Below are 27,302 nucleotides of genomic sequence, written 5' to 3'. Positions count from 1 at the left end.
TTTTAGCTTCTCTTTCCCTTCTCTAAAATATATAAAAATCAGTCAAAAAAACTTCAAACAATGATAAAATTAAAAAGTGTCATTTTACCTCTTCTTCTCGTTCTCTATAATTTTTGTATAAATGTTCTGTACTTTCTAAAAACAGTTCATGTTCAGATATTAAATTCGTCATGCAACGTCATGTGTTGTACATTAAACCTTGCAATAAATTTGGTACACTTTTTTTTCAACTATGGTTGCCCATGGTGTTGAAACCTTCTATCGAACACCTGATGACCCATTTGCGAACGCGTGTCTATACGCAGCATCGGAGCCTCGGGTGGGAATAGTTCCATTTTTTTAGCTTCTCTTTTCCTTCTCTAAAATACATAAAAATCAGTCTAAAAAACTTCAAACAATGATAAAATTAAAAAGTGTCATTTTACCTCTTCTTCTCGTTCTCTATAATTTTTGTATAAATGTTCTGTACTTTCTAAAAGCAGTTCATGTTCAGATATTAAATTCGTCATGCAACGTCATGTGTTGCACATTAAACCTTGCAATAAATTTGGTACACTTTTTTTTCAACTATGGTTGCCGATGGTGTTGAAACCTTCTATCGAACACACGATGACCCATTTGTGAATTCGTGCGTATACGCAGCATCTTGATAATTCCAATAAAATTTAACCAATACCTAGGGTCAAGGCAAAGCATTAGTTTGCAAAAGCTTCACAAAATTTTGATTTTATAAGAACTATTTCAGGGTGCCTAATATGAAATATGAACATGCATTTCTGAAAGTACTTGAAAGCTATCTTGCTCTTATTCGTGAGCGATGAACGTAAAAGACTGAAATATTCTCGATACGAACTGTGTCAGCTAAAAAATATTGCAAACATTTTTTATACTACTTGAAAACAAATTTGAATATTAAATGAGAGGTGAAAAGATTGAAACGAATCGATACATTTTAGAAAGATCTTTTTGGCTTTTTTTTCAACTATGGTTGCCGATGGTGTTGAAACCTTCTATCGATCACACGACGAACCATTTGTGATCGTGTAGGTCTACTCACCATGGGCGCATCCTCTGGATAAAGTACATTTTGTCTCTTTTTTATTTCCCTTCTCCAAAATATATGAAAATCGATCAACAAAACTTTAAACAATGATAAAATAAAGGCTCATATTACCTGTTCTTCTCGTTCTTTGAATCTTTTATAGCATTGCTCTGTGTTAACCACAAATTGTTGTCAAGAAGATGTTAACTCCGATCTCAGATGAGTTAAATGTGGTTCAAACAATTCGCAAAAAAATTATAGTCTACGCGAATTTAATGCAAAATTGGTCAAAGATAAAAATAAGCTAGAAAAGCTCAATGAGAAATGAAAGACAATCTACAGTAAGTAGTCTTTTTGAATACTATCTATATTTATCTTTGATATAAATTTAAAAAATCTGAAAACAATCTCGACATCGCAGAAAGTTTTGATAAGCGAAGAAAGTAGAGAATGGTTTGGAAAAAGCAAATTTACGACACACGCAACGTCATCTGTGCTCTTGATTTTCAACTATAGAGTCGAGCAGTGGGTCGCTGAATTTATTTTAGGAAATTTTATTACTCAACTATTTCTCAACCATCGAACTACTTCTATCAAGTTGACATTCGTATCAGTTCATATTTCTTTGAAATAAATTACGATTATCTCCCAAGCCTCTTTTCGTATGCTACGCATTATTATAAGCTCGACGATGTAATTAATTTTTTCTTACTCTAATGAATTGAATTTATAAAAAAATCATTCTCACTTTCATTTGTCTACAGGTATAGTGCAAAGCTCGAAATTCGATCGAAAGTTTACATCTTCCGCTAACCCAGAGACGCGCGTGCCAATTTACTTTCCGACGTAAATAAAATACATTCCGCCGTAATGTAATAATGTATAACGGTTGAGAAACTACACGAAGAAAGCTACACGGTTCGCGCGAAAGCTGTCGATCGATAAAATTAATTATGATAGCCGCAATACCCGAGATAACGGCGCGCTAAGTACATTATCATTATACCTATATATATTACGTTCGCGTTTGACAGCGCGCCGCGTGCAGTGGGCGTTATCATCATCCACGGCGCGATTTGAAATCGAGCGAGTGTCGATGATTTTTGCGTAGAACGCGATAAGGGGGAAAAAAACATTGGACTGTCTTTGAGATTTTTGTGATTGCAGCGAATTTTAAAAGCATGATTCCGAATCTACTACTTGGCAAGCGAGGCACAGTTTTGTGCCAATGCACTTGTACGTATATGGCAGCGGTATAGCGGCGGCAGTAGCAATAACCTATGCCAACGGATCGTCGACAACGAGCGCGTCCGAGCTGCAGTAGCGGCATCAGCACTCGCCGAGCATCGATTCTTCGGAGGTGTACGTACAACAAGCAGACTTATATACCGCCTGCGGGCTATATGTATACGCTAAGGCCTGAGACAGCAGCAGCAGCAAGCCTATATTATAGCAACTCGTGCGTGGCATCGGCACGCCGCCGCGGCTCTCTCGCGCACGAGCGACTCACGTTTGTGGCCTGTCCACTGCTACTACTACCTGCCTACCTACTGATAACTGTGCGACTATACGTGAGCAACGCACGAGCCCCGTTTCGCGCTGACAGTGTCTAAATGAATTTCCGGCGTCGTCCGTGTAGTACGAATTGATCCGAGTCACCTCGCCGCCACACCAGTGCACGAGTGCGAGTGCCACCACAACGAGAGACTGTCAATTCGTGCGCTGCCGTGCGTATAGGCATATATACCCGAATCTTCGTCAACGCGATTTGTTTACTACGAGTCGAGTTGTTTTCGTTGATCAGCAGCGGTGCCTTAAGTCGTACATAATAAGCGTTGATCGCGGTTGATGCTCGAGCGATTAGAGACGATCATGATTTCGTCGTGCCTGCGGCAGAGAACTAAACCGAGAGTGCAGTGCGGTGCCAGTGAAAGTTATACGAGTCGTGCGGTAGCCATGTGATTATTTTGCTCGTCGTCGTTGCTCCTCGTCGTCGTCGTCGTCGTCGTTCGTAACGTCCACATAGCGATACATTGCACCAGGATGGCTCTCTACGATAATGCCCACTGGCTGCTGTCACACATCAGGGATAGCTTCATTTCCACCGACGATACTGGTACGTTGCCGTTGTTTTACGTTTCGTTTCGGCTGCCTCGTTGTTGTATTTATTCATTATCATTGCGACGTTACAGGTCTGTGTGAAATTGTTATGGCCAAAGATGACATACCCAGGGAGTTGTACGAGAGCGGCTCTGTTTATGTTTATCCGGGAGCAGAAGACAGCGACGAAGAAGATCTTGACGCTTTATCAGACTCATACGATATTCTGATGGGTAAACTATTTACACAAATGTCAAAAAAAGTTTCAAGCAACATTTTCAATTTGTAAAACTTGATGAAATTCGTGCGTGTTTTCAGATATGGAATTTTCGCATAGGGCCAGAACGAATACGGCTCAGCGACTAGAAAAAATGGACCTAGAAAAAAAGAGAGCTGCCAAAATAAAACACATTAAATGGGAAAATCCACAAAGTATGTCATCCGAAGAGCAGCAAGAAATGTTTAATAGAAAAGAACTTCATACGGATAAACCTGTGGCAAAACAGAAATCACTCTTTTCTGAAATGCTGGAAAAATGCCCAGACTTACCTAAAAATCCATTCACAGATTATGCCAAGTTCGATGGAAATGTGAGTTTACTTATTATACATCCTTATTATGTCTTCATTTGACCATTTTAATGTTTTTTGCAGTTACAAATTGGAGTTCCTATTAGAAAATATAGAATTTTCATGTGCATGCTTCCCAAAGAATTAAGAGCATATCCTTTTCAAGTTATGGTTTTAGCAACTGCAAAAGTTCAAGAATTCATTGGATATATCTGTTACAAATACACTAGTGAACATCCAAACACACATATCCAGTATGTTCATATTTTAATACTTTTAACTATTGAAACTGTATTTAATCCATTTTTATTCATGATTTATTATATGAATTTTTTAGTGAAGATATTAGTAAATATGGACTTTATATCACAGAAGATGATGGTGAAATAGACTGGGATTTTCCTTGCTTAGATCCTACAGAAGTTATCTCTAAATTTGAGTTTTCAACTTTAGGTCTTGTTGAAATGAAACCAAGTGATAAAGCCAGACACAAAACGACAAAAGTTATCAATCAACCATTAGAGGAAAGAGAAAGTATAGATAAAACACCAGAAGATGCAGCCAAAGACCTTGCCAAAATGCAAATACATACTACAGCTATGGAAGCTCCTCAATATCAATTATACAGGTATGTAAAATTCTCTATCTTTAACTTAATTGATGAAATACAACTAAATAATACCATACTTGTAATATTTTTTAGAGTTTACATTATAAATAAAGTAAGAGCCAAGATTGAAGTACATTTGGGTATTTCTGGTGATAAAATTGAAATTGATCCTGTAAATACTGGTAAAGGTGCAAGCAAATTTTGGATGAGGCAACGAGCTGTTAGTTATCATATTGATAATGTTGCATGGTGTGAATTAGGTGAACAAAAAGGATCAAAAACTACATTTACCTTAGTTTATACACCTCATAACAATCTTACATTAGATGGTTTTAATGGTACGTAAGAATACTTCTTAACAATGAGTGAATCTTTATTTATATATAAACTTTTTTTCTGCAGTTTCTTTAGCACGTTCTCAATCTTTCAGAAGATCAGCATCTTTTAAAAATTATGATTTTGAGGCTGGAACTGTTGTTGCTGAGGAGATAGTTAGTAAAATCAATCACATTTTGCAACTTAGAAGCAGTTCTTCCAGAAAAGAATATATTGCTCAGAAAGAACGCAAAGCTTCAAGACGTAAGAGTTTTCATATTCACAGATGACCACTTTACCATTTTATGTATATTGTTGTTGTTGTATTTTTAAAGAATTTTTATCGTGAAGTGATTTAGTTAGTCAAACAATTAACGACGCATTGTAATTAAATCGAGATTTTTAATCAATCAATCCAACTGATGATGTATACAAAATTATGAAATTCAAAGAAAACTATAAATTAGTGAATAAGTATATGCTAATCTTATATTTATGTATATTAAAATTTATTTACAAAATCTATAGTACATTATAAAAGTATTATCAGTCTGCAAATTGAATTATTCGCTGTTTTGCTTTTTCCACTTCACTTTTCAAATTGGTCACGGATTTTTCACAGAGATGACTAGCGTTCAAATTCAGATAAGTCACTTTGGTCGCCAGCTCAGAAAGTCGATGTAAATTTTCATTGAATTCGTCGTAATTCGGCCGAGCATCGAGAAATGCTTTTTCCCTACTCGTCAAGACGGACAGATCCAATTTCTGGCCCGCCTCGATTGTTTTCAGCAACAACGACGTATTTCGAGTTCGAATCCTCCTCCTCGCGTACTCTTCGCGCCACTGCGCGTCCTCGCTCTCGAGTCTCGCAATATAACCTTTCAAGTCGAACGAGCTCTTCGATGCAGCTCTCTCGGAGGATTTGAACTTTTTCGACTCGTGGGTCACATCTTGGGTGGTGTCACAATCTGCGAGACAAGTTGCATTGTATTAATTTTAAAATTGATGTTTCGAGAGAATTTCGTCGACTCGAAGCGTGAAAACGTACCCGCCGAAATTGGCCCAATTGATTGTCGTTGGAAGGCAGTCGATCGACGCCTCGTGCTTTTCGGCACCGGGGGCGAGGAGTTCAGGCTCGTTTCCACGGGCTCGGCCACCTCGTTACTCATTTCATCCGAATTCACATTGATGCCTGTATAAAAAAAAAGCAAAAACAAATTTTACCGACTGCCAGGCTGGAGTTTGTAAACAAACAGCAGTCACGCAGACGTTACGTTGAAAACAAATTCGCGACGGTAGCGCCACTTCAAAAAAAAGGTCGATCGATAACGAATTTGATTGCAATGCTAATCATCGTCGCTGCTCATTACAAAAATAATTAAGCAGTACTGTGCGAATCTCAACCGGTGTAATAGGCACGTAAACATTTTTCATTTCTTCGACATCCAAACGCATCTTATTGAGTTAGTTGCCTGCGTGAACAAGGCGGGTAAAGTCCCAGTAAGTTCCAGAAATTTCTGCTCGGTGAATTCGGGTATATAAGGGATTGGCCGTTCAAACGGTCTAGATCATTCAGACTCGAGCGTTTGTACAAGCCTCAACCAGTTCGTCACCGGATAACTCTCAACGTTTACTGAAAATCTTCACTCATCAGTACTTGAAAAAGTTTACAATTCTCATCTGTAAAAAGTACAAATTCACGAAATATCACAATGGACGCAATGGCAAACAAAATTGAAACGGTAAGTTAATAACCGGCAAAGCAGATTTGTTGTTATTAAAAGACTAGTTAACGTTGAATCAAGTGTAAAATTTAACGAACTTATCTCTTAAAATTTCCCTTCATTGTTACTGTTACAGATCAAAAGCGATCTCCTTGAGCTCAGTAACTTTTTGGAAGCATCCACTCGTACTCGAACAAAAAATCTTTTAACGACTGAAATTAAGAAGCTACAACAGGAGATGATTGACTTGACCAATCCTAGCTTGAAGGCACCAAAACCCACCATGAAATTCGAACCAAAACTTGGGTACGACGTCAAACTCACCAATTATGCTTGGGATCAATCCAAAGAGAGTGTGAAGATTTACGTTACTCTGAAAGGTGTCAAGAATGTGGCCAATGATTCTGTATCTTGTCATTTCACTGAGCGCTCAATGAACTTGCAAGTCAATAACTTGGACTTGAAAAACTATTATCTCCACATCAATAATTTGTGCGAAGACATTGATCCAAGCAAGAGCAGTTTTAAAATAAAAACTGACATGGTTGTTGTAACTATGATAAAGAAAAATAAAAAGGATTGGGCAGCAGTTACAAGTGTTGAAAAATCTATCAAAGATGCCAAAGACTTCAAAAAGAAGAATGACTATGACTCGAGTGATCCTAGTGCTGGTTTGATGAGTATAATGAGTAAAATGTATCAGGAGGGTGATGACGAGATGAAAAGAACAATCGCCAAAGCTTGGTCAGAGAGTCAAGAAAAAAAATTAAAGGGAGAGAAAATGGAAATGTAGATATGTTTGAATAATTTGACAAAAACCTAAACATGTAAAACCTTTATAAAATAATGTAATTATTTCGTCTATTATAATAGGAGTTTATACATTTGCATATTTTTTTTAAGTTTTTATCTAATTTTTAATGTATAGTTTTACTATTGAATTATTTAAGATTAAAATCATAAGGTGTAAAATATTAATACATTAATAATAAGCATTTTTTTATTATATACGGCAAATTTTATTTCCCAAGTCCCACATTTGAAAAAAAATTATTTCTTTTGATTTAAAAGAAAAAAATGTATATAATGTTCACTATAATAATTCAACAAATTCAAAAAAATTGATCGAGAAAGAATAGTTTCTTCGTGAATTTTGTACAAAACAAAGGATCTTTCCATTGCAGTCATTACTAAAGTGCAGAATTTACTGAACAAAGTTGAAAGTAAATAAGTTTAAAATATCTTGCAGCTGAATATATATCATAACAAATTCAAAAATTTAATATGGAGAATATTGATAATAAAAAAAAGAAAAATACAGTTAGATTTTGAAATGATTCTTGCTTCACTATTGAAACATAGTAAAAATTTACATAGTTGGAATGTAAGGATATACTATAAAGCCTTGGCACTCTGTAATAGATTCTTTTGCTGACAAACATATCAAGCAAGTAGACAAATATTCTACTGAATCAAAAAAAATCACACTAATAACACACTATGAAGTTTTGAAATATTAACCATGATGTATTTTTATAATGGATAATACATTTTGTGCATGGTTGTATTATTTCATTTTTATGGCATTATAATAATTATTTTACTTAATTTATAGTGCAACAGTAAGAATAATCTTACTTGATACTTAAAATTATTGGTAATATGATTCATCTTTCTTGAATTTATCTTTGGTATTTTCATCAAAGACTAATCACATTTTTTATAGTACATTATATAAAATCTAAGTTACATGCAAAATTTTTCAATTACAAAACTTAACAAGAATTAGAAAATGTAAATTTTAGAACTTCATTCACACTGAGTCCATCAATTTGTGCAGTAGGACTTGAAAATGATGCTATTTATACTGATTTATAGTTACTGTTTTGCTCTGTACATATAGTGCAATACTTTTTATGTTATTATAATAATAATATAGCATGAAGATAATTTCGTACAATACACTATTTTTCAAGTTTAAAAATACATTCAAAGTTAAAAATCATTTATATTAAAATGGTACTATTTTTTCATGATTTTTTTTCAAATTCTCAAATAAAATGGAATAATAATAAAAGTAATAAATATCGTTTCATAAAATAAAGTATAAAATAATAAAATAAGGCACTTTTTTTAAAAATAAAATTCGTTGCTGTATGAAGTTGATTAATCATTTTTACAAATACATGTTTCTGACTTGTATCACAACACATTAATTTAGGATTTAAGTTCAATTTATGGAACTTGATTCATTTTTGTTTTGTACCTTAATGATAACTGGTTGGAAAACTGTGCTTTTCTACCTGTTGAAAAGTTTTATAGTCTTGCATAGCCTACGTGTATAAAATGTAGGAATTTTGATCTTACTTTACAAATACTGAGAATAATTATTTTCTTACTCTTGAAATTGATTCATTTATCCTCAGTACATTAATTCATTTTGATTATAAAAATCTCATAAGCGTATATTAACAAAAAATTTATGAGCTGATTTTTTTCAAATACATTCAATTAAGGATGTAGTACATTTTTAACAATATTTAGTCAGACTTGAAACTGAAATGATAAAAATAATTAAAAATAATGGACTTGAATTATAAGTGATTTTGTTTCATTGAAAAACTTATTAACAAATATTATGCTTTTAGAAAAATAAATCTCTTACAAACTGGTATACCACACTGGAATAGAGTTTTGGAGGACTAGTTGACGTTTTTAAACCTTACACTTTTTTGTGTCTATTTTTTTTCTTCAAAAAAGGTACTCTGGGAATTATGCTTGAAAACCAGAAAAATGTGTTCTGGCTCTAAAGTTAAATTTAAAAGCTTTTGTCAATATGAATGTTGATCATTAATATCAAGTGAATGAATACGACCTTCTATTTAATCGCAAACTTACTTATGTTATTTTCCTATATGACGAAAGCTGTAAACTAAATTACTAAATTCATAAAATCTTAAAATTATCGATCAATTTGTTTTTTAGCGGTCATTGATAGCTGTATTTCATGATTCGTTGCATGAAAAGTTTGAGTCATTAATTCTCTCGTTTTTTCCATTAATTTAGGAACATCATTCACATCCATTCCTTCTGTTGAAATGGGAGGTAGAGTAGTTATAATTACCCGACCTATAAGAAATTAAAAAGAAAATATTTTAGTAAATATGATTGATAAAATTAAAATTTTACATAGTGAAAAAATTACCAGAATCTAATCTTTTTTCTTTCTTTGACATGAAGTAATATGAAGAATATACAACAGGTAAAATTGGTAACTGGGCATTAATGGCCACATGAAAAGCTCCTTTCTTGAAAGGATGTATTTCACCAGTGTTTCGTCTTGTGCCTTCAGGGAAGATCCATAATTTGATCTAAGATAAAAACAATTATAATAAATAATCATTTCCCAGATATCCAATAAAATCTTGTCTATAATCTAGTTCACCTTATTCTCCTTCAAATGCTCAACAGCTGTATTGATAGTATCTCTTGCTTTATCTGATTGCATTCTATCAATAAAAATAAGCCCGCAGAGCCAAGCTGCAAGACCGAAGGGCCAAACATAAAAAATCTCCTTCTTAGCTACTACAGTACATTTATCCATGATTGGCCATATGTCAAACATGCCTTGTATATCTAGCGAGCTTTGATGATTAGCTACAATGATGCAAGCTCTCTCTTTCTCTAAATGCTCTTGACCTCTCAATTGCCACCTAATTCCTAGCAAACTACTGGTATAACGACAAATAGAAGATGCCAATCTGCAAATGATCAAAAAAAAAAATGAGTACTGCAAAGCTCTAATATGGTTCGAATGTGAAATGGCACAAATAAATGCTGGGATATACTTACACTAAATTCCTCACATTTTTCGGACGGAACATCATGATAGGGATGAGAATAACAGCATATACCATAGTGACTCCATAGTAGATCAAAAACTTGAAGTAATACCTGAAAGCTCTATTGGCCTCGTAAAGGAAAGGCAATATCAGTAAAAAAGCCACGAGAAGGACTTCGAAGGACAGAGGTGGTGTCATGATTGCCATCACAAACACACTCGTCGCTCTTTTAAAACAAGCAATAATAACTGCACAGAAGCAACGGATCGATGCTATTTTTAAAGGCTTAATATACGAGTATTAAATTCTCACTAATTGGAAAAAGCTCCCGAGAGCGTTTGCAGATGTAGGCTTGTCCGTTGGTTCTCTCTCTCTCAAAATGACGGCATGCCCTCCGTCATTTCGATCAATTGACGTACTTCCATAAAGCGCGCGTTCGTATATATGTGTCCGTGTATGTGTGTGTGTGTATATTTATTTTATAATCGGACTCCCAAAGCACTGACTAGAACGATGAATGCGACGCCGATCAGCGGGCGAGACAGTCGCTCGATATGTGTGCTTTTATATATTACTCGGCAAGATACTGTCGTCGCGTGACGATGAGAGATACATCAATAATAATACACAGCACCGGCGAACGAACGACGGAAATCTCTGCGCCCTGGCACTACTGTGTGCGTCTCTGTGCGTCAGTGCGTTTTTTTATATATATATTTTCTTCTTCTTCTTCTTCTCCTCTCGATTGCGTGCGTTTGCTTTATAACGAGGAGCGTCGACCTCGTTGTTGCTGATCATCAATTGCCACTTGCCGCAGACTCCGATTCGACTCCGTGGTGGTGTCGTTCGATCATTCAAAGGCTCGTCGAACGTATAGGGCGTACATGAGAATAAGCTGATAGCGTGTTTCGCACTACACGCACATTAGATATGCGGACGCAGCAACAATGATCCGGTGGCGCGGATGACTAATGTATAAACGCGGAGGCGTCGAGACAATGCTCCGCTGCTGCTGCTGCTGCTGCTGCTGGCACAGCTTTTTACGCAATATATTTATCTATTATCTTCCCTTTCTGCGCCCCGTTCGCCGATGCGCTCGATAAACATGATACCTCGACGCACGAGCCGTCCTTAAGTATCGTTGTTATTATTACAATGCTGTCTCGTGCTCCGTATATCGTATTCGAGTGTGGGACGATGCCGAAGCTCCGAAATATATACGAACCCTCGACTTTACATCACGACAAGCTCGTGCACGCGATATCCATGGCTCTCCAAGGACTGCGAGAGGATACACTGCTGACACAGTGATGTATATACGAAGAACTGCCCTGTGTATACGCGAGTGTGCAACAAGGTAGTAAGTATACCCTACTGCACATTTACGCTGCAAGCAGCAGTGGCAGCAGCAGAAGACTGACGCGCAACAGCGGCAGAGGCAGTTGTTGCCGCCGCGGAAGGTACTGTATAACGCACCTATATAGGTATATAAACTATATTTGGTGAACTTTTCGCCGCAGGCTCTCCTCTATTCGCTGTCTTTGCAGTTGTTCGCGAGCGGCAGCTGCACTGGGTATAGCTGCACTAATGAGTTACTACTCTCTCTCTCTCTCTTATATATATACACAAGCACAAACGCACACACGGGCGTCTAAGGAATTTTAAACAGCTTTGCGCGCAGAGTCGTAAAACTCTTGTTTAATGTATATCGCAGCCACTACTGTATATATATACGATACACATCCGCACACTCCCCCACTCGTCGTCCTTTTGTCGTTTGCACGACACGCTCGTTCGTATACTATTTAAACGCGCGACTCGTTATAACAGACGGACGACGGCCCTGCACCAACGGCTGGATTAATATTTATTTTCGCGCCTGCCGACGAGTAGCATGCCACAGAGAGAAAGAGATTGCAGACCCCCTCGCGACATACACACTAGTCCGCAGCATTATATATTGTAGCAACAGCGCGGCGCGTGCTAGTACATATATATAGCTATAGGTATGTTAGAAACTGTAGCAGTAGTGGCAAGGAAATAATATAATTGCGGCATGCGCCAAACTGCACACTTGACCTTGGACGCGGTCTATAATATCGCGGCGGTGGCGGCGGCATTGCACTAGGCTTTTACTGCTGCTGTTGTTGCTGTTCATGCGCGCGCGCTGCATGCAGCCACTATAACGTTTTTAAATATGTGCCAGTCGAGAAACATGCCTATATCTCGTTTATTCTATTTCACGAACTAAACTCGTTGGCGCGCGATAAAAGCAACAAAAAAACGCGAAAAGGAAAAAGAAATGAAAAGAGTCGAGGCGATTAGCGACAATGAGAAATTGGCGTTCGATGAACAATGACTTGTGACGTTTGATTGAAAGTATTACCGAGAGAGCAATAATTGTTCGCGTTCTTGAGTCGTTACGTGGTACACGATATGCAATAATCATTTTTTTAGAAGGCAGGTAATGTTCGCACGCGCTTTAGCTCTAAACGTATGCAATAATGTGTGTATATGCACCAGGTATTAGTCGTTGTTTTCAAAATATCCTTATTCGAACGTCGATAATATCGATTAAACAATTCGCGCGCGAAAATTACCCGCGTCCAAGTTCGTATGGTTTTTTCCTCCTTCCCCTTTCATTTTGATATCGCTATACTTGCCAGAGGCCATTGAGTCGGTCGCGCGATTTCGCGCGTTCCAATGTCGCGGCGCGGCGCACTCGTATGCAACGCGCCCGGCCGAGTAAGTTTTCAACTCATAAATATCGCAATTACGTGCAAGCCACGAGTATGTGTGTGTGTGTGTGTGTGTAAGCTCGCATATATGAATTATTGTAAGTACGGCACGGCTCGTATGATCGATCGAATCGAGGCTTTTTTACCCACAAACCCAGTGATTGATTTTTTTGCTGGCTAAAATTGACGGACATGGGTCGATTTTTACGATGGAATGTTAACGATCGCCGCTGATAATACCGATAAACCGCGGAACGGCTGCTGAGTTCTATGCAACTCGCAGAGATTTTTTTGCAGATGTACCACTTATGCACGATCGTCGGTTACTTTCTGTTTTTTTTTTGCCAATCAATCAACGATTCTTAGTTAAAATAATGAAAATGATCATGTGGATTTGTAGCTTGATTATTTTGATAATTTATAGGCATTGGCGATAATTTTTAAAATACCGATGCTATTTTTCAAGATTAAGAGTGACATAGATATTTTCCTAGAACCTTATTTTCTTTATCGATCATTCTTTAAATATCATTAAGGGATTATCAACATCAAATCTTGATTATCTTACTTTTTTTCTATGAACATGTGCTGTTTTTAAAAAAAAAACGTCTTGCTTGTCAATGTATTCAGAGAAGACCATTTTAGTCTCTCCTTGGAAACGTCAGTGATTACGGTCGTAAACTGTAATTGAAGTCTGTGGTTGCTTATGATAGTGTAACATTTCAAATAGAAGCCAAAAAAATATACTGAAGTGTTTGTGCATCAAACAAGTCAATTCGATTATAGCTGTTCAAACTAAAAAAGCCAATAATTTGTATTGGTTGCTTTCTTTTTTTACAATTGGTCGAATCCAGAAGATTACAGGAAGTACAGGAAGTTAAAAAATGCTATAAAAGTAATTTGACTTTTCTTTTCAAATACTTATTACATGTGATATAACTTATTTTACAAAATCACAAAGCCAAATTGAAAATAGAAAATCATATTTATTCCTACTTGAACATATTTACATATTTTACAGTATTCACACTCGGTACTTATATCAATTAGCTATAATGTCTATATTCTGGTTTGAGTTCCCACATATTTTTGTGAGGGTTTCTCACATTATAGTTACAAACTTCATTTAAAATTTCTTTTAAATACCCCTGAAAATGAAATAAAACTTGTTAAATATTCTTCTGAAATGTTTTTTTTTCAATTAAAAATATACTTACCACTGGCTGATTTGTTTTTTTAACCAAGTCCTTAATGTTGTAATACTGATGGCTTTCAAAAGCTTTAAATATAACACTCAAAACAGTATCTTTATCGCCACGCATTTTCTTTCCTTCTGATTTTTTCCTTTTATCATACTCGATCTAAAAATTAAAAATGATTAGTTTTTATTTTATTTAAAATTTAAAAAACTTTAAACTCATGCAGAGATGTTTCAATAGTTTGGAATATAATATTATTATGATCATAACTTACATTGTGTTTATGATTTGATACTGGTTTGTAAGTCTGGACAAAATGCTCCAATTGTATAGCTTTTCTTGCAGGAATCGCAGCCTCGCGTATAGTTTCCATTTTGAGTTGCATGTATTTATCATCACCTGCATTAAAAAGTAAAAGATTAACTAATGATATTCATACAAAGTTTAAAAATTATCAATGGAAATTTGAAAAAAAATCATACCATTTGGATGGCACTCCATTTTTGTAACAATTTTTCCTTCCAGACATAAACTTGAGTTTCCTTTTTTATCTATTTCTGAGAATACTCCAATTGTTTGGTGTACAACAGTGGAATAATCCAGTTTATGCTCCTCTGGAATATCTTGTTCATCAGGTTCTTTTAAAGCTAAAGCAGCTTCAGAAAGTTTGAGTGATACTTCAGGTTTTTTTCTGTCATGTCTGTGGCAAAATAATATAAATGTTTGAAAATGATTATTATTAAAGAATCAATAAGTCGAAAGAGTAATATCATCTAATATTAAAAATGTCTTCTTAAAATATCTTTGTGCGTTAGGCTAAAAATATTATTATTTATCTGTAATACATATGGATAAAAAATAGTAGGATAATTAGCAAAAGTAGCTAAGAAAAAAGACATAACATGGAAACTTGGAAGAAGTATATTACAAAAGTCAGGAAATTTTTTTTAATGATTTAAGTAACATAAAAACACAAGCCATTAACAAATATTGAAACGTTTGAAAATAAAGAAAATAACCCTTTAGAAAAATTACAACAGCTAAAATTAAATTATTATTTTGATACAATTTTTTTAAATTCACACTAAATATTTTTTCCAAAGCAACACATCACAGACACAAATACAACTACAAATGTCTACATTCATTTATATTTTTCAGGAATACACGTGATTTTATAAAAGAATAATAAATAGATACTTTAGAGAACACGTTTAAAAATTTTCATTGCGTGTTTTGCTATTTCTATAAATAGGTTGGAATCATATTTTCTAAAAAGCTTTTCACCAATTAACAAATACGACTTTTCTTACTTTGCAATTTTGAGCTTTGCCACCTCGATTCTCCCAGGTGCTCTGTCCCATCTATCTGCTACGTATTTTGGAACCTTTACAAGCCAACAAACTCTTTTATCAACTTCAGTTAGATCGAGGCTTTGCCCAGAATCATTTGATTTAGACGAACTTGATTTAGTCATTTTTTTTATGTCTAATTATTTTGTACTAATGAAACTCGAGGATGCGCCCAACCAAACGGCTCGTCTGTCTGCTGTGTTACACGCGGCAGTACTGAGTGCTAACTGGAGATTTAAATAAGTGTCAAAACTCAAACGGCCAGCAGAAGCTTGGCTTACTTGGGCAGCACGTGGATCATAGAAACTCGACGACTAATAACTAGCGCCACGAGTTTCTGAAAACGCGGCCTGATGACCAAATTTGAAAGATTTCAAATGCTTGCAATGATGAACTAAAAGATTTTCTTCCAATGTTTTAATTTAAAAATCTGATTTATTTATATCATACCTGTTTATTCGTAACGTGTCTTATTATGCTTGTGGAAGAGTCCAAAGCTCCCAATGGTTATTCCTTCATAATAATACTCAAGAAACGAATTTTAAAAATGAAAAATTCTTCGAGAATTTATCGTCCATATATTATTAATTGAATTTATTTCGAATATTATTTTCATAATTTTCTTACGTATCTATGTATAACGAGAGTAATGGAGAGTTATGTAAAAATCCATTGAGACAAGCTAGATCAAATTGGATATTTACTATAGATTCTTTTCCATAGATTTTCTTTATAAAACTCGAAAGGGCCTTCTACTATCACATTTCAAGGAATAGCTACTCGTCGCTGGTTCTTTACTAACGCCTTTTTGATAATGTAACAAATCTACAAAACGTTTGAAATTTAACATGTTAAAAATGATTCAGTTCGAAAGTTTGATTTTGTGAGATTGGAGGCGTGGATGAACTGAGAAGAATTTAATGGAAAAACCGGAGAATTTTTTTTTTTTTAAACCCAAGTATAAAACAATTACAATATAAAATAAGAACCCGATTTAGTTTCATACGTTTTATTACGACTATTACAAAAACGCGAATCGATCGCGATTTCATTCACGAATCACGAATTTTTCTTAAAAATTGAATTGGCATGCCGAATAAACAGAAGAATAAATGAATTATTGGACTATTTGATTAGAGAAACGAAAAAAAGTATGATCACGCAAGGTCCAATATCAAATCGAACGCTATTTTGCAAAAAAAATAAAAACAACAAACCAAACAGTATCGCGTGCACCCGTTTCTACGTCTCTCCTTTGTGCGTAACCCCGCAAGACAAAGTCATTTTTAACGGAGAAGTGGGGGTAAGCAAAAAAAAAACCGGTGGGCCGGTCTTGTACATTTGTGCCGTTGTCGCCTCGCTTCATTTCAAATTTCGCGAGATACGACCAAGCAGCTCATACATAATACAGCCAGCGTATGCAGTCAATTGACTCGCAAAGAAGTTCTATATATTAACATCTCTCGAGATATACAGCTATTTATACGTATATCACGCATACAGAGGCCTTTGTTTTGATCGCGCGAGCGAAAACATTCCAAGAATTAGAATAAGTGGAAGCTGCCGCAGCGCGCCAGTATCATCGCTCTCTCGGGTCGCGTTATTCGCACACCGCGTGTGTTGTGTACTCTGTGTATGTACTGCCCCGAGACCTTTGTCGGACACGCACGCGTTTGAAGGGAAAAAAAAGCAATTCGATTTAGTATCGTCGCGATCGAACGGTCCCTATATACGAGACTCGTCGCTGTAAAACAGTAGTGCTGCACTTTTAGAATTATATCGGCTGTGACTCGTTTTTGTGATAACAAAGGACATAACAAAGACAAGCAGTGATTCGTATCGCGGTGGTGCCTATCGTCGCTTCGGGCATCGATAGAAAATAAAAAGTACCAAAATGACCGGTGCGACGAGTTCCGGCAAGGAGGCCAGGCTCAAGGAAGTGAAGTCGATAATACGTTCGCTGCTCATATCCAATATCAAGATAGACGTGAAGCCGACGTTCCTGGACAGCATGTACTTCGATCTCGAGGGCAAAAGGATACCGTTCCGCGAGTTTGGCTATCAAAACTTGATCGAGTTTCTATCCAAAATACCGGACACGACGAGGTTCGTGAAGAACAGGGCCGGCGAGATATGCGTTAAGCACGTAGACACGGAAAAATCGGCACACATCAGTGACCTCGTGTACAAGCAGAAGGCACCTCCGGCCAAAAAAAGAAAAGCCGCCCCAATTGTTCGCAGACCTTCCTACAATAATTTTAGTAGCAATAATAATAATTACTATAAAAGTTTGAAGCCGAGCAATCAAACCAACTACCATTCGCGTCAGCCCAGCAACCAAAGCAATACGACGTACAATACTGGGACCAATTATAGGAGGCCCAATATGACGATACCTGCAAAAATACCAGAGAATCATCCGATAACATTTTTGTCGGATGTTTTACGTGAGTTCAGATATAACATGACTAAAAATGACCAACCAATGGGTATCAGAAAGTCTGAATTGCTGTTCAAAGTCAATGCGTTGCTTGATCGAAGCAATCATTACACAATTTTCAGTTTGAACGCACATTTGAGACAAATACCCGATATTGAAATTGTCAATGACTTTGTTTATTTCAAAGATCTCATGAAAAAAATGACCAAAGCTCCAGTTACTATTCCAACCCCAGCGAACATCATTACTCCAGCACCAGCGAATATCGTTACTTCAACACCAGCAAATATCATTACTCCAACACCATTACCAAAGCCTATATGTGTGATGAAATCATCAAATTCTCTCAATCATGATTCAGCCCATAAAAGTATAGATGTACTTAATGACAATCATTATCGCAAAGACATTTCAGAATCATATCAAAATAGTAAAACGAATTCAAATGTAAAAAATGAAACAAATACAGCTCACTGCAGTACAACCAAGGAATTCGATAATTTATCAATTGATAAAAAATTGAATGGTTATCCTGAAGTTCCAAAAGAGTTTGCTGTCAATGATAAATTAAAACTGCGTCTAGAGAAATTATTGCAAAATAATCCAGAAGGAATATGGTGTTCTGATTTACCAAAAATTTATGAAAACGAGTATGGTATAGAATTTGAATTTCAAGAATATGGTTTTCAGAACATACTGGCTTTTTTAACATCGTTGGATGATATTTGTCGAATTGTTACACCTCCTGATGCAAATAATCGATCAATGGTTGTAAGCAAAATAAGCAATGACCAATTAAATGGGAAAAAACCATTAGCTTCATTGTATAACTTCAAAGATTATGTGAAAGATTCACAAGATCCAGTTCCTATAAAATTGGTATGTAATACATCATATTTTACAGTTTTAATATTACATTTTTTAAACTAATAATAATTTTTATGTCTATTAGTCAGCAGATGTATCAAAATCATTGATTCCTGAAAATGTTTTGACCAAAAAAGACTCTTTAGATGTTGTACATGTTACATCAATAGATAAAAATTATGAAGAATATGTAGAAGTTGTAGTATCTGAAGTTTTCACACCATCATTCTTCTGGGTACATCTTAGAAAAAATATAAAAAAACTAAAAGCTATGATGGAACTTTTAGAGTAAGTAAATTAACATCAAATTTGGTCTTATAAATTTTGAATATTTAATGAATGAATATTTTTTATTACAGTTTGGAATATAGTTCTGACAATGATGTACAATATTTGAAAGTACCTCAAGTCCTTATTGAGCCTGGATTGAATATTGCTTGCAGATTTGATCATAAATGGCACAGAGGAATGGTAAAGAAAACTAAACCTGATGGATATGTGACTGTGAGTATTTTCAGTTTAATTTATTTTGGAAATTTGATCATCACAAAGAATTTTATTATTGAATCATTATTCACAGATTTTCTTCTATGATTATGGGACCGTTAAAACATACAATCCAAATGACATCTACTTTCTGAAAAAAAAATTTGCTACTCTGCCTATTCAAGCAATACCTTGTGCTTTGTATAATGTTGTACCTTTAGATTCTACAGATTGGCCAACTGTATCGACTAAAAGATTCACATCTAAGGTCTGGGGTATACCTTTGGTAGCTTCAATTTCCGATATAGATGAAGAAGTAAGTAATCATTTCCCTTTTGTTATTTTAAATTATGTTCAAATTAATGATTATAAACTTGAAATACTTTTCTGTTAAAGCAAAACTCATTGACTGTAGCATTGACTGACACCAGTGATGATTTCAACGATCTTCACATTAATGATTGGATGGTAGAAAATGGTTTGGCTGACTGGGGTAAAATGGTTTGTATAATGAAAAACTTTCCGTTTGAGCATTACAAAAGGTGTTTGGAATCTGGTAATATAATGTCTGTACTGCACAATTCATTAGACAGTTCTGGTGCGGAAACTGTTTATGCAGTAAGAGATGAGCCTGATTTTGATTCGTCATCAAAAACAAATTTAGCTGATCTTTATAAAGAGTTATTATTTCCACAAAAAAATGATCATTCTCATATTTTGAAAAAATCAGTAAGTGTAACATCTCTTAGTAGTAGAGAATTCTTTGGAGATGACAATGTTTTAGAAAAATTTGCAACCTCTACTCAACTTGATGATAAAGAATGTAGTGAAAGTTATCATTCAAAATCTTCTGTTTCATCAAAAACTGATGTTGATAATCAGTCAAATGATTTTTACACATCTTATGGTGGTCATGGCAGAATGAACCCCATCAATTGGTCTCAAGCTATTCATAAAACTTGCTCTTTGCAGTCTAGTTTCTTATATAAAATACTTAAAATTAATTTTCAGAGTAAAAAAAACGATTATTGATAAACAAAATTAAATGTTCTCTGCTGTTTATCAAAAATTTTATCCTTTAACGATATGATTTCATTAAATTTTATAAACTTAGTTACAAGCCTTTGAGTAACTATTATGCAAATGTCAGTAGTTAAAAATTTTAAAAATGTAAAAAAATGTAATTGTAATGGTTAACTGAATAATATCTGTTAAATGTAGTTTTGTTGTAATTTAAATGTTTTCCAGTACAAGTTAGATATAATCATTACAATAATATATACAGTATATTTTTTATTTTCATACTTGAGTATTTGAATATTCATAAATTTTGGGAAAATCTTAATGTTGTTTTTAAGTATTAATATGTCAATTTTGTAATGTTTTAGTGAATAAAAAATTTCACAACAAAAACATTGATTTCTTATTATATGAAAAACCTCCTATCTTGTATTTTATTCACACTACACTAAGTATTTTTCCCAAAATTTAGTAATAATAATTTTTAAATATCAAGTGCATGCAAAAATGACTAATTATTAATCAAATTGTGTTGCCATTATTTTTTCACATAGACATAATAATTATTACTAAACCTGAAGTTCTTTTTTAAAAAGTATAATTTTTTCACAGATCACGGGACCACCTATCGAAAGACTATTGTCGTATGAAATAGGCATAAGTGCAAAAGAGCGTAAATCCAAAACTAAGAGGAGACCAAGTGACAGGAAAAAGTCATCAGAATCTCAGCCTGCTATTGATCTCATTGATTTCTCTGATTCTGCAGATGGAATTGTCCCAAGATCCGAGCCACCCGTCATCAAATCATTAGTGAAAAATAATTTATCATTAGCTGATTTAACAAATGATGTGGCAAAACAAATCTTAGTAACGGGCTCTGATACAAAAAGCAATTCATCACGTTCAAGCAGAGGAAGTGTTCATGAAAAATCACAATCATGCAACCGTGATGATGCAATTTCAAATCTTAGCAGCAACCTAAGTTCTCTTAAAGTCTACGATTCAAACGAGAATAAATTCTCTGAACCATTGTCAAATCATGTATCTGACAACGTAGAACCAGAAAAGATGACAAATTACCTTCAATCGCTAACATCATTGATAAAGAGTTCTCCTGTTGTTTTACGTGCTAAAGATAGCGTCAGGCCGGAAGACCTATGTTTGCCGATTAAAGGTGGGTCCGATTTTTCTGAAGATCCAAGTGTTTATTCGGACGATGAGATGACGGAAGATCGACGTTTTACATTTAAAAATGGAACACCTTGTATAGAGATAAAAATTAGTAATGGAGATTCGAAGGAAAACTTAAAACACGAAGTTGCTAAAAAAAGCTGTGAAAAAAGTTCTGATGAATCTGTTTTCGAGCAACAGGGAGATGTGCATGATACTCGAGATAATGTCAGTACATATTCAAGTGTACAATCTTCCAAGAGAACCATAAAAATCCTGTACCCTTCTCAGTTTGCTGCTAAATTTTGTAAACGTCGTCTCAGCAGCTCTTCGACTGAAAAAAGCAGCGTAAAACATTTGAATAAAAAAACTTATCTTACTCAATTTACTAAAGACTATTCTTCAGAAATTGATTCTGCATTGGATAGTAATACAACACCTGAACATCAAACTGCCAATGAGCATTCTTCTGAAAATGATTCTGCATCGGATAATAATACAGCACCTGAAATTCAAGACAGTAAAGACTCTTCTCCCGAAATAAATCGTACTACAGATGATAATATAGGAACTAAAACTGCACCTTCATTCAAAAAAATTTGTAAGTATAAATAAATGTATTTTGTTTTTGCTAAAGTGTCTTGTAATAAAACTCATCTTAATTTGGGAATTTTAGGTTTGACCGAAAGATGCGGTAGAAAACTCATCCACATTTTCTATTTGGAAAATGATGGTTGGATTACTGCTGGAGAGATGACTAAGGCTTTTACCAACTTGGTTGATCAAAGAGTTTTGTTTAAACTCTTGGAGGTATGCGAAGTACACGTGGATTTTAAATATGTGGATAAAGATTCGTATCCCGAATTATTCGATCAATTGAACAAGTAAGATGATAATTTTTCGATAAATCTTTAAACGTCGATTTTTTTACTTAATAACTTATCTCAAACATATTTTTAGAAGTGAAATTCTTGCCGATCGTGACGAAAATAATAACATTTTTCCTACCTATCAATTTACACTTGTATCTTTGATAGATATGTTAGAAATATTAGAGAAACTCATGTTTTTGGATGCTAGTCATGTTCGTGATGCAGTTCCAATTATGAAACAACATAAAGATAATTTAGATTTAGAAAAAATTATATACGAAAAGTTTCGTAGTGAAATATTGTTTGACGTACTGGTAAGTACTCGAAATAATTTTATTATAATTGCAAAATTTAACGTAATGCTATTTTTTTTTAGAATTCAGTGGTGAAATTCCGAGAATTTAGGGACTCCTTGAAATCAACGACCTCATAAAGTGTTGATTTATGCCTTTAAATTACGTCAGCAATAGTGTATATCATTTAGAATAATAGTGACTTATTTCAAAATTCTTAGAATAATTTATTATAGCTTATTATTTTACATTTAACCATGAAAGCTGCACATGAGATGTGCAAGTTCAATTCTTCAAGCATTGTGACTTTAGCTTTCGTGCATGTAAATAGTGATTATAGTTATAATTTGTTAAAGTGTTTAAGAAAGTGAAAAATGTGCGAATCGACAATTGTAATCTACAATATTAATAAACATTGATTGCCGAAAGCATAAAATCAATATTGATTTTTAATAAAATGAGACTGAAACATTTAGTTTTCCAAATGCAGATTTATTCAATAACAGATTGCAATACAATAATGTATTGGTGTTAACGAGATCATGAAATTTCATGGTATTCAATTAACAAAAATGGGGGGATGATTACTGACTGAGTAAGTTTCTACATTTCCTCAGTTTAATCAGATGATTGAAACCTAGAAGTTTTATTTTATATAAATCTTTAATATAACTTTTCGACAATTAGAAATAGCAGCGTAACTGTGAACCATAAGAGTATTGACTGTGATGGTATGCAGTTGTAAATCATGATTTATTATTTTTTAAGTTTCATATTTTTCCACATAAAGTAAATCTATATAAATAAATATATTTTGAAAAATTCTGTAATTAGAATCTACTATGATATGTTAATTTTGACTATATTATAATGACAATATGGATATTATAGTTAAAGTAGGCTAATATTATATTTTTGTACAACTTTTCTAAGTTTTTTCTATCTATAGGAATGATGCAAATGTATAGTATTATGCAAGTAATAAATGATTCACGAGAATCGTTGAAAATAACCTTTCGCCTGACTTATTTCGTAAATTGCAAAATCGCGCGCATGAAGCAGCCAATCGGATTGCGCGCACGTGGACCTGCGTCGTCGGTGCTAACGCCACTGCAAAAAGTAGTACGTTGCAGACGACCAGAAAAACGACGTTTACTGAAATCAGATCCGAGAGAGGATTTCTCTCTTGTCTATTCTTTGGATTTTAATCTAAATCAAGCTCGTCAAAATGTCCGGCGGTCACGCAGATCCTCCAGGCTCGGAAAAACTCACTGGTCTGAGCAGAATTTTCAACAGCCAGACTGGCTATGGCCGAGCAAATGTAAGTTGTTGTGCACATCTAACCTCCACGTCGTTGAGACAATCTGTAGCATTGTGATGTTACGAGACCACTCGTTATTTATCGTTTGTTAACGAGATACCAATTCGATTCGCTATTTTGGTTTTTTGCAGGTAGCCAAGGCTACATATGCCGCGGTTGGTCTCATCATCGTTTACCAAATGTTGAAACCCAAGAAGGACAAGAAGTAGAGAACATTTAACAATGTTTAACCGAAATCATTGTAAATTTTGGAAATGAATGAAACATAGGAGATAGTTTAGTGAAATATTATTACATAATGCTTCACAGAGGCGCCATTCAGTTACTACTATTTCTTTTTTTAAGCATGAAAAAGATTGGTACAGATGATGGATGATCAATAAATTGTTGAAATGAAAAGTGTATTTCTTGAATTATTGTTTATTTTTATTGATAATCCTTGTGTTTTGATTGCTCAAAGTGTGTGATAAGTAAGGAACTTTCTGCTAACTTCAAAGATAAAATGTAGGTTGGAGTGTTCTTCTTTATCGGTAAAAGCTAATTTAAACCACTTGGCACAACAAATTTTAATTTTTAAAATTAAAGGTATAAGTTTAATTGATTAATGTCTTTAAAATGTACATTTTTAGTTAATATATCAAACTTTTATTCCATGCAACTATTTTAACAGATATGGGTTCATTATTTATAATAATATGTTTTGTTTTAGTAAAATCTACAATATTTTCTAAATCATATTTATCTTTAATAAAACTAATTGGCAAGCAAATTCTAAATTATTTGTACTATTGAATCTTGAACGTGAAATTGAAGCTAAAACGTTAGAATTTGAAATTACAGAAAGTCTTTGTTAGTTATCTTGTAAAAAAAAAATACCAAAAATGTCTTTAAATTTAAAAATTAAATGGTAATTATTTAATTTTTTGAGCATTGTTAAAAAATGTGAAGATTGTATCTGTGCAACAGTAAGTAACAGTAACTAACCATTATTGATCCCATCATCAATATTGCATCAATATGGTATAGCTACAATTATCATTTAGTTCCTTCCAATTTTCATCAAATAAATTTTTATTCGCAATAAATTAGTAAAAATATATGTTTTTTAAGATGATTACTTGAGTTTACACTGTACTGACTTTAAAATGTGAAATTTTCCTTTTTGTGTTTCTACAAGATCATTAAGGACTTTATTTAATAACCATCTATTATATTTTTATTATTTACAATGAATAATCCTAATCTACTTTTACATATAATAATGAAGCCAGAATTTTCTGTTCTGAAGAACAAGTAATAATCAATATATTTGTTTTCTAAATATTTCTGAGTTTGGCTGCAAAAGTTTGACACTATGTTGGAATTTCAAATTTAAGCAATTTGATCTCCGTGGTTAATTTTTAATTCAAACTTGGATTTATTTTAAATATATTATTGAATTAGCCATTAAAAACAATTCCTTAAATTTTCAAAACATTAATTTTTGATTCATCACCCTCCAGCTACCTTGAACATAATCGTTGATCCCTGCGGATTTAATACTCAAATGATCGCCTTCGCTCGTTCGCTAATCTATTGCGAGTCAACCCCTCGATACCCACAGAAGTTTAACTTGCAAAACAGATTTAAAATAGGCGAGGCAAGAAAGAAAAATAATTGTAGTGGTTACATTTTCTAACCAAGTGCTACTTGACTAGGGCGTGTGTGATTACGCTATTTTTTGTGGTTTACTCGAACCCGCATCGAGTCAGGAAAATTTGAGTTTTTTTGAGCATATTTGAACTTTTTCAATTTCAGTACAGTGTATTTTTTTTAATAATTATAATGTTGATTTTTGTGTAGATAAATTTTGATGAGGCATTTTTTACTTCTAATGATAGCGTGCTTATAATGAAAAAGTCAATACTAATTTTTTAAATTTATTTATTCGGATGAAAAATTTGACTTAATAAAATATGAAACATCATAATTAGGGATTGGATCTGTATCCGCCAAGCAAATGTTATAAAAATCTTTGTTCGTTAGATGATCGAAGATCATGTGAGAGCAGATAAGTGGCAGTTGATAGTGTGTCAGCTCCATAAAAGAATCCATTGCCCAGGACTCGAAAAATCTTCTCGATACTTTTTCGCACAAAAACGCAGCACAATCTTGAATTCTTCTGTAAAAATAACATAATTTTGCCGAACTAGCGAAGTCGAAGTAGTCCCTATACGTGAGTAGTTTTGCCGCCTCTGCGGGTCGTAACTGGATCAGATCGTAGAGCGACAGACTCGGCTTCACCATTATTTCTTTTGCTTTGCTCGTGAACGTCTCATCCATATTCCAATAATCAAAATCCATCGAGCTACAAAATAATTCGTTTTTAGCGAAAAATTTCATGATCTATAGGGCGTCGCTCCTGTCGAATTCGTAGCCGCTTTTCGCGAGACGTTCAGCGATGGCCAGAGTCTATTTGTGGGTCTACCAAAGGCCATGAATATTTTGCGAAAATATATGCAGCTGGTGCCAAATATGATCCCTCAGTGCAGTGAGTAAATTTCAACTAAGTCTCGAATTTTTAAACGATTTTAAGTTTCTGAAAAGCATGTTCTTAATTAATTTACGGTTGGCCAGCTTAATTATCAAACTTCATGTTCGATGAAACATTTGTAATGTATGGCTGGTTATAACTTGAGTGGACTTTTCGCTGAGGCTACAGCTCCTTTCAGTCAAGCAATTTGTCATGGAAAGTTAGTATTACTATAAAAACTTTTTAGATAATTGCTTCCTCATAGAGGAAGCTCTGTGATAGGCTCGAAAACGAGATTTTGAACCAGACCTCGTAGGACAATTTGGTTTATATATTAGGAAACTACATTGAATTACCAACAAATGTCTGTATGTATGTGATGGTCCTGATGGTCGTGATCTACTGGTACTTAGGATACTAGACAGTGCATCAAAATTTAAAAATACGAATTTTCACGTTCATAACCGATGCTTTTTGTTAATATTATTTTTTATGAGGAAGCTCTCTGCCGATAAATTGGCAGCGGTTTTTTAACACTGAGTGCGCGAAACACGGGTTTTCTAACCTTAAAGCGTCAGAAAACCCTAGTTTCTCGCAAGCAGAGTTAAAAAATATCGTTTGCAACTAGTCCGCGAGAAAGTTGACTCACCCAGGAGTCTTACCCTCGCTAAGCTCGGGTGAAAACAACTCCTGGACGAGTCAACTGCTTCGCGCACTTGTTACAAAAGATACTATTTTCAGATGATCCGAGGTCTAAAATCAGAAAAAAAACCCTATTTTTGTAAGGAAATCATTTTTTAAGATACCTGAAAAGGGATGTAGAAAATTTT

The 27,302-nt window shown here is 34.4% G+C and overlaps 7 protein-coding genes across 9 annotated transcripts; 4 read left to right on the top strand and 3 right to left on the bottom strand.

Annotated features, from left to right (window-relative positions):
* The first annotated feature begins 2,532 nt into the window (after positions 1-2,532).
* Positions 2,533-5,199, top strand: LOC106650656 (target of rapamycin complex 2 subunit MAPKAP1). Its single transcript, XM_014368796.2, has 7 exons — positions 2,533-3,158; positions 3,235-3,375; positions 3,461-3,732; positions 3,796-3,965; positions 4,049-4,339; positions 4,415-4,659; positions 4,724-5,199. The coding sequence occupies exons 1-7, from the start codon at positions 3,086-3,088 to the stop codon at positions 4,924-4,926; spliced, it is 1,395 nt and encodes a 464-aa protein (XP_014224282.1). The 5' UTR covers positions 2,533-3,085; the 3' UTR covers positions 4,927-5,199.
* Positions 5,086-6,054, bottom strand: LOC106650658. Of its 2 annotated transcripts, XM_014368799.2 has the most exons (3): positions 5,911-6,054; positions 5,685-5,828; positions 5,086-5,604 (listed from the first exon to the last, which is right to left on the bottom strand). In XM_014368799.2, the coding sequence occupies exons 2-3, from the start codon at positions 5,803-5,805 to the stop codon at positions 5,183-5,185; spliced, it is 543 nt and encodes a 180-aa protein (XP_014224285.1). In that variant the 5' UTR covers positions 5,806-5,828; positions 5,911-6,054; the 3' UTR covers positions 5,086-5,182. The 2 variants fall into 2 exon arrangements, with proteins under 2 accessions (XP_014224285.1, XP_014224284.1); XM_014368798.2 differs by lacking the exon at positions 5,911-6,054 and having other exon boundaries at positions 5,685-5,904.
* Positions 6,055-6,202: 148 nt separating this feature from the next.
* Positions 6,203-7,312, top strand: LOC106650657 (calcyclin-binding protein). The gene is made up of 2 exons (XM_014368797.2): positions 6,203-6,378; positions 6,497-7,312. Exons 1-2 carry the CDS (start codon positions 6,349-6,351, stop codon positions 7,151-7,153), a joined length of 687 nt encoding a protein of 228 aa, XP_014224283.1. The 5' UTR covers positions 6,203-6,348; the 3' UTR covers positions 7,154-7,312.
* Positions 7,313-8,871: 1,559 nt separating this feature from the next.
* Positions 8,872-12,098, bottom strand: LOC106650665 (1-acyl-sn-glycerol-3-phosphate acyltransferase alpha). 2 transcript variants are annotated; one of them, XR_001339335.2, is made up of 5 exons: positions 10,213-12,098; positions 9,806-10,121; positions 9,566-9,731; positions 9,259-9,489; positions 8,872-9,166 (listed from the first exon to the last, which is right to left on the bottom strand). XR_001339335.2 is itself a non-coding variant. In XM_014368812.2 (4 exons), exons 1-4 carry the CDS (start codon positions 10,407-10,409, stop codon positions 9,323-9,325), a joined length of 846 nt encoding a protein of 281 aa, XP_014224298.1. In that variant the 5' UTR covers positions 10,410-12,098; the 3' UTR covers positions 8,872-9,322. The 2 variants fall into 2 exon arrangements, 1 of the variants encoding a protein (XP_014224298.1); XM_014368812.2 differs by having other exon boundaries at positions 8,872-9,489.
* Positions 12,099-13,906: 1,808 nt separating this feature from the next.
* On the bottom strand, positions 13,907-15,737 carry LOC106650687 (general transcription factor IIF subunit 2-like). The gene is made up of 5 exons (XM_014368847.2): positions 15,453-15,737; positions 14,622-14,839; positions 14,414-14,538; positions 14,158-14,301; positions 13,907-14,088 (listed from the first exon to the last, which is right to left on the bottom strand). Exons 1-5 carry the CDS (start codon positions 15,614-15,616, stop codon positions 13,987-13,989), a joined length of 753 nt encoding a protein of 250 aa, XP_014224333.1. The 5' UTR covers positions 15,617-15,737; the 3' UTR covers positions 13,907-13,986.
* A 979-nt stretch (positions 15,738-16,716) lies between these two features.
* LOC106650659 lies at positions 16,717-23,114 on the top strand. Its single transcript, XM_014368800.2, has 9 exons — positions 16,717-18,810; positions 18,884-19,086; positions 19,158-19,302; positions 19,379-19,600; positions 19,681-19,785; positions 20,917-22,075; positions 22,151-22,358; positions 22,435-22,660; positions 22,723-23,114. Exons 1-9 carry the CDS (start codon positions 17,386-17,388, stop codon positions 22,777-22,779), a joined length of 3,750 nt encoding a protein of 1,249 aa, XP_014224286.1. The 5' UTR covers positions 16,717-17,385; the 3' UTR covers positions 22,780-23,114.
* Positions 23,115-23,758: 644 nt separating this feature from the next.
* On the top strand, positions 23,759-24,373 carry LOC106650689 (putative 60S ribosomal protein L33). Its single transcript, XM_014368849.2, has 2 exons — positions 23,759-23,960; positions 24,092-24,373. The coding sequence occupies exons 1-2, from the start codon at positions 23,868-23,870 to the stop codon at positions 24,167-24,169; spliced, it is 171 nt and encodes a 56-aa protein (XP_014224335.1). The 5' UTR covers positions 23,759-23,867; the 3' UTR covers positions 24,170-24,373.
* Positions 24,374-27,302: the final 2,929 nt, after the last annotated feature.

The sequence above is a fragment of the Trichogramma pretiosum genome, unplaced genomic scaffold, assembly GCF_000599845.2.
Source record: "Trichogramma pretiosum strain Unisexual culture from Peru unplaced genomic scaffold, Tpre_2.0 scaffold200, whole genome shotgun sequence".
Classification (NCBI taxonomy): Eukaryota; Metazoa; Arthropoda; class Insecta; order Hymenoptera; family Trichogrammatidae; genus Trichogramma; species Trichogramma pretiosum.
This window is presented reverse-complemented; position numbering and strand designations above follow the sequence as displayed.

Excerpts from the sequence above, each read along its gene's own strand:
- LOC106650656 (XM_014368796.2), top strand. The coding sequence starts at position 3,086 with ATGGCTCTCTACGATAATGCCCACTGGCTGCTGTCACACATCAGGGAT. Across the intron at positions 3,159-3,234 it reads CATTTCCACCGACGATACTG|GTCTGTGTGAAATTGTTATG; the intron begins GTACGTTGCCGT and ends GCGACGTTACAG. Across the intron at positions 4,340-4,414 it reads CCTCAATATCAATTATACAG|AGTTTACATTATAAATAAAG; the intron begins GTATGTAAAATT and ends AATATTTTTTAG.
- LOC106650658 (XM_014368799.2), bottom strand. The coding sequence starts at position 5,805 with ATGAGTAACGAGGTGGCCGAGCCCGTGGAAACGAGCCTGAACTCCTCG. Across the intron at positions 5,605-5,684 it reads AATTGGGCCAATTTCGGCGG|ATTGTGACACCACCCAAGAT; the intron begins GTACGTTTTCAC and ends CTTGTCTCGCAG.
- LOC106650657 (XM_014368797.2), top strand. The coding sequence starts at position 6,349 with ATGGACGCAATGGCAAACAAAATTGAAACG. Across the intron at positions 6,379-6,496 it reads TGGCAAACAAAATTGAAACG|ATCAAAAGCGATCTCCTTGA; the intron begins GTAAGTTAATAA and ends TTACTGTTACAG.
- LOC106650665 (XM_014368812.2), bottom strand. The coding sequence starts at position 10,409 with ATGGCAATCATGACACCACCTCTGTCCTTCGAAGTCCTTCTCGTGGCT. Across the intron at positions 10,122-10,212 it reads AAAAATGTGAGGAATTTAGT|ATTGGCATCTTCTATTTGTC; the intron begins GTAAGTATATCC and ends GATCATTTGCAG. Across the intron at positions 9,490-9,565 it reads AGAAAAAAGATTAGATTCTG|GTCGGGTAATTATAACTACT; the intron begins GTAATTTTTTCA and ends AATTTCTTATAG.
- LOC106650687 (XM_014368847.2), bottom strand. The coding sequence starts at position 15,616 with ATGACTAAATCAAGTTCGTCTAAATCAAATGATTCTGGGCAAAGCCTC. Across the intron at positions 14,539-14,621 it reads AATGGAGTGCCATCCAAATG|GTGATGATAAATACATGCAA; the intron begins GTATGATTTTTT and ends TTTTTAATGCAG. Across the intron at positions 14,302-14,413 it reads TATCAAATCATAAACACAAT|ATCGAGTATGATAAAAGGAA; the intron begins GTAAGTTATGAT and ends TTTAATTTTTAG.
- LOC106650659 (XM_014368800.2), top strand. The coding sequence starts at position 17,386 with ATGACCGGTGCGACGAGTTCCGGCAAGGAGGCCAGGCTCAAGGAAGTG. Across the intron at positions 19,786-20,916 it reads TGGCTGACTGGGGTAAAATG|ATCACGGGACCACCTATCGA; the intron begins GTTTGTATAATG and ends ATTTTTTCACAG. Across the intron at positions 22,076-22,150 it reads ACCTTCATTCAAAAAAATTT|GTTTGACCGAAAGATGCGGT; the intron begins GTAAGTATAAAT and ends TGGGAATTTTAG.
- LOC106650689 (XM_014368849.2), top strand. The coding sequence starts at position 23,868 with ATGTCCGGCGGTCACGCAGATCCTCCAGGCTCGGAAAAACTCACTGGT. Across the intron at positions 23,961-24,091 it reads CTGGCTATGGCCGAGCAAAT|GTAGCCAAGGCTACATATGC; the intron begins GTAAGTTGTTGT and ends GGTTTTTTGCAG.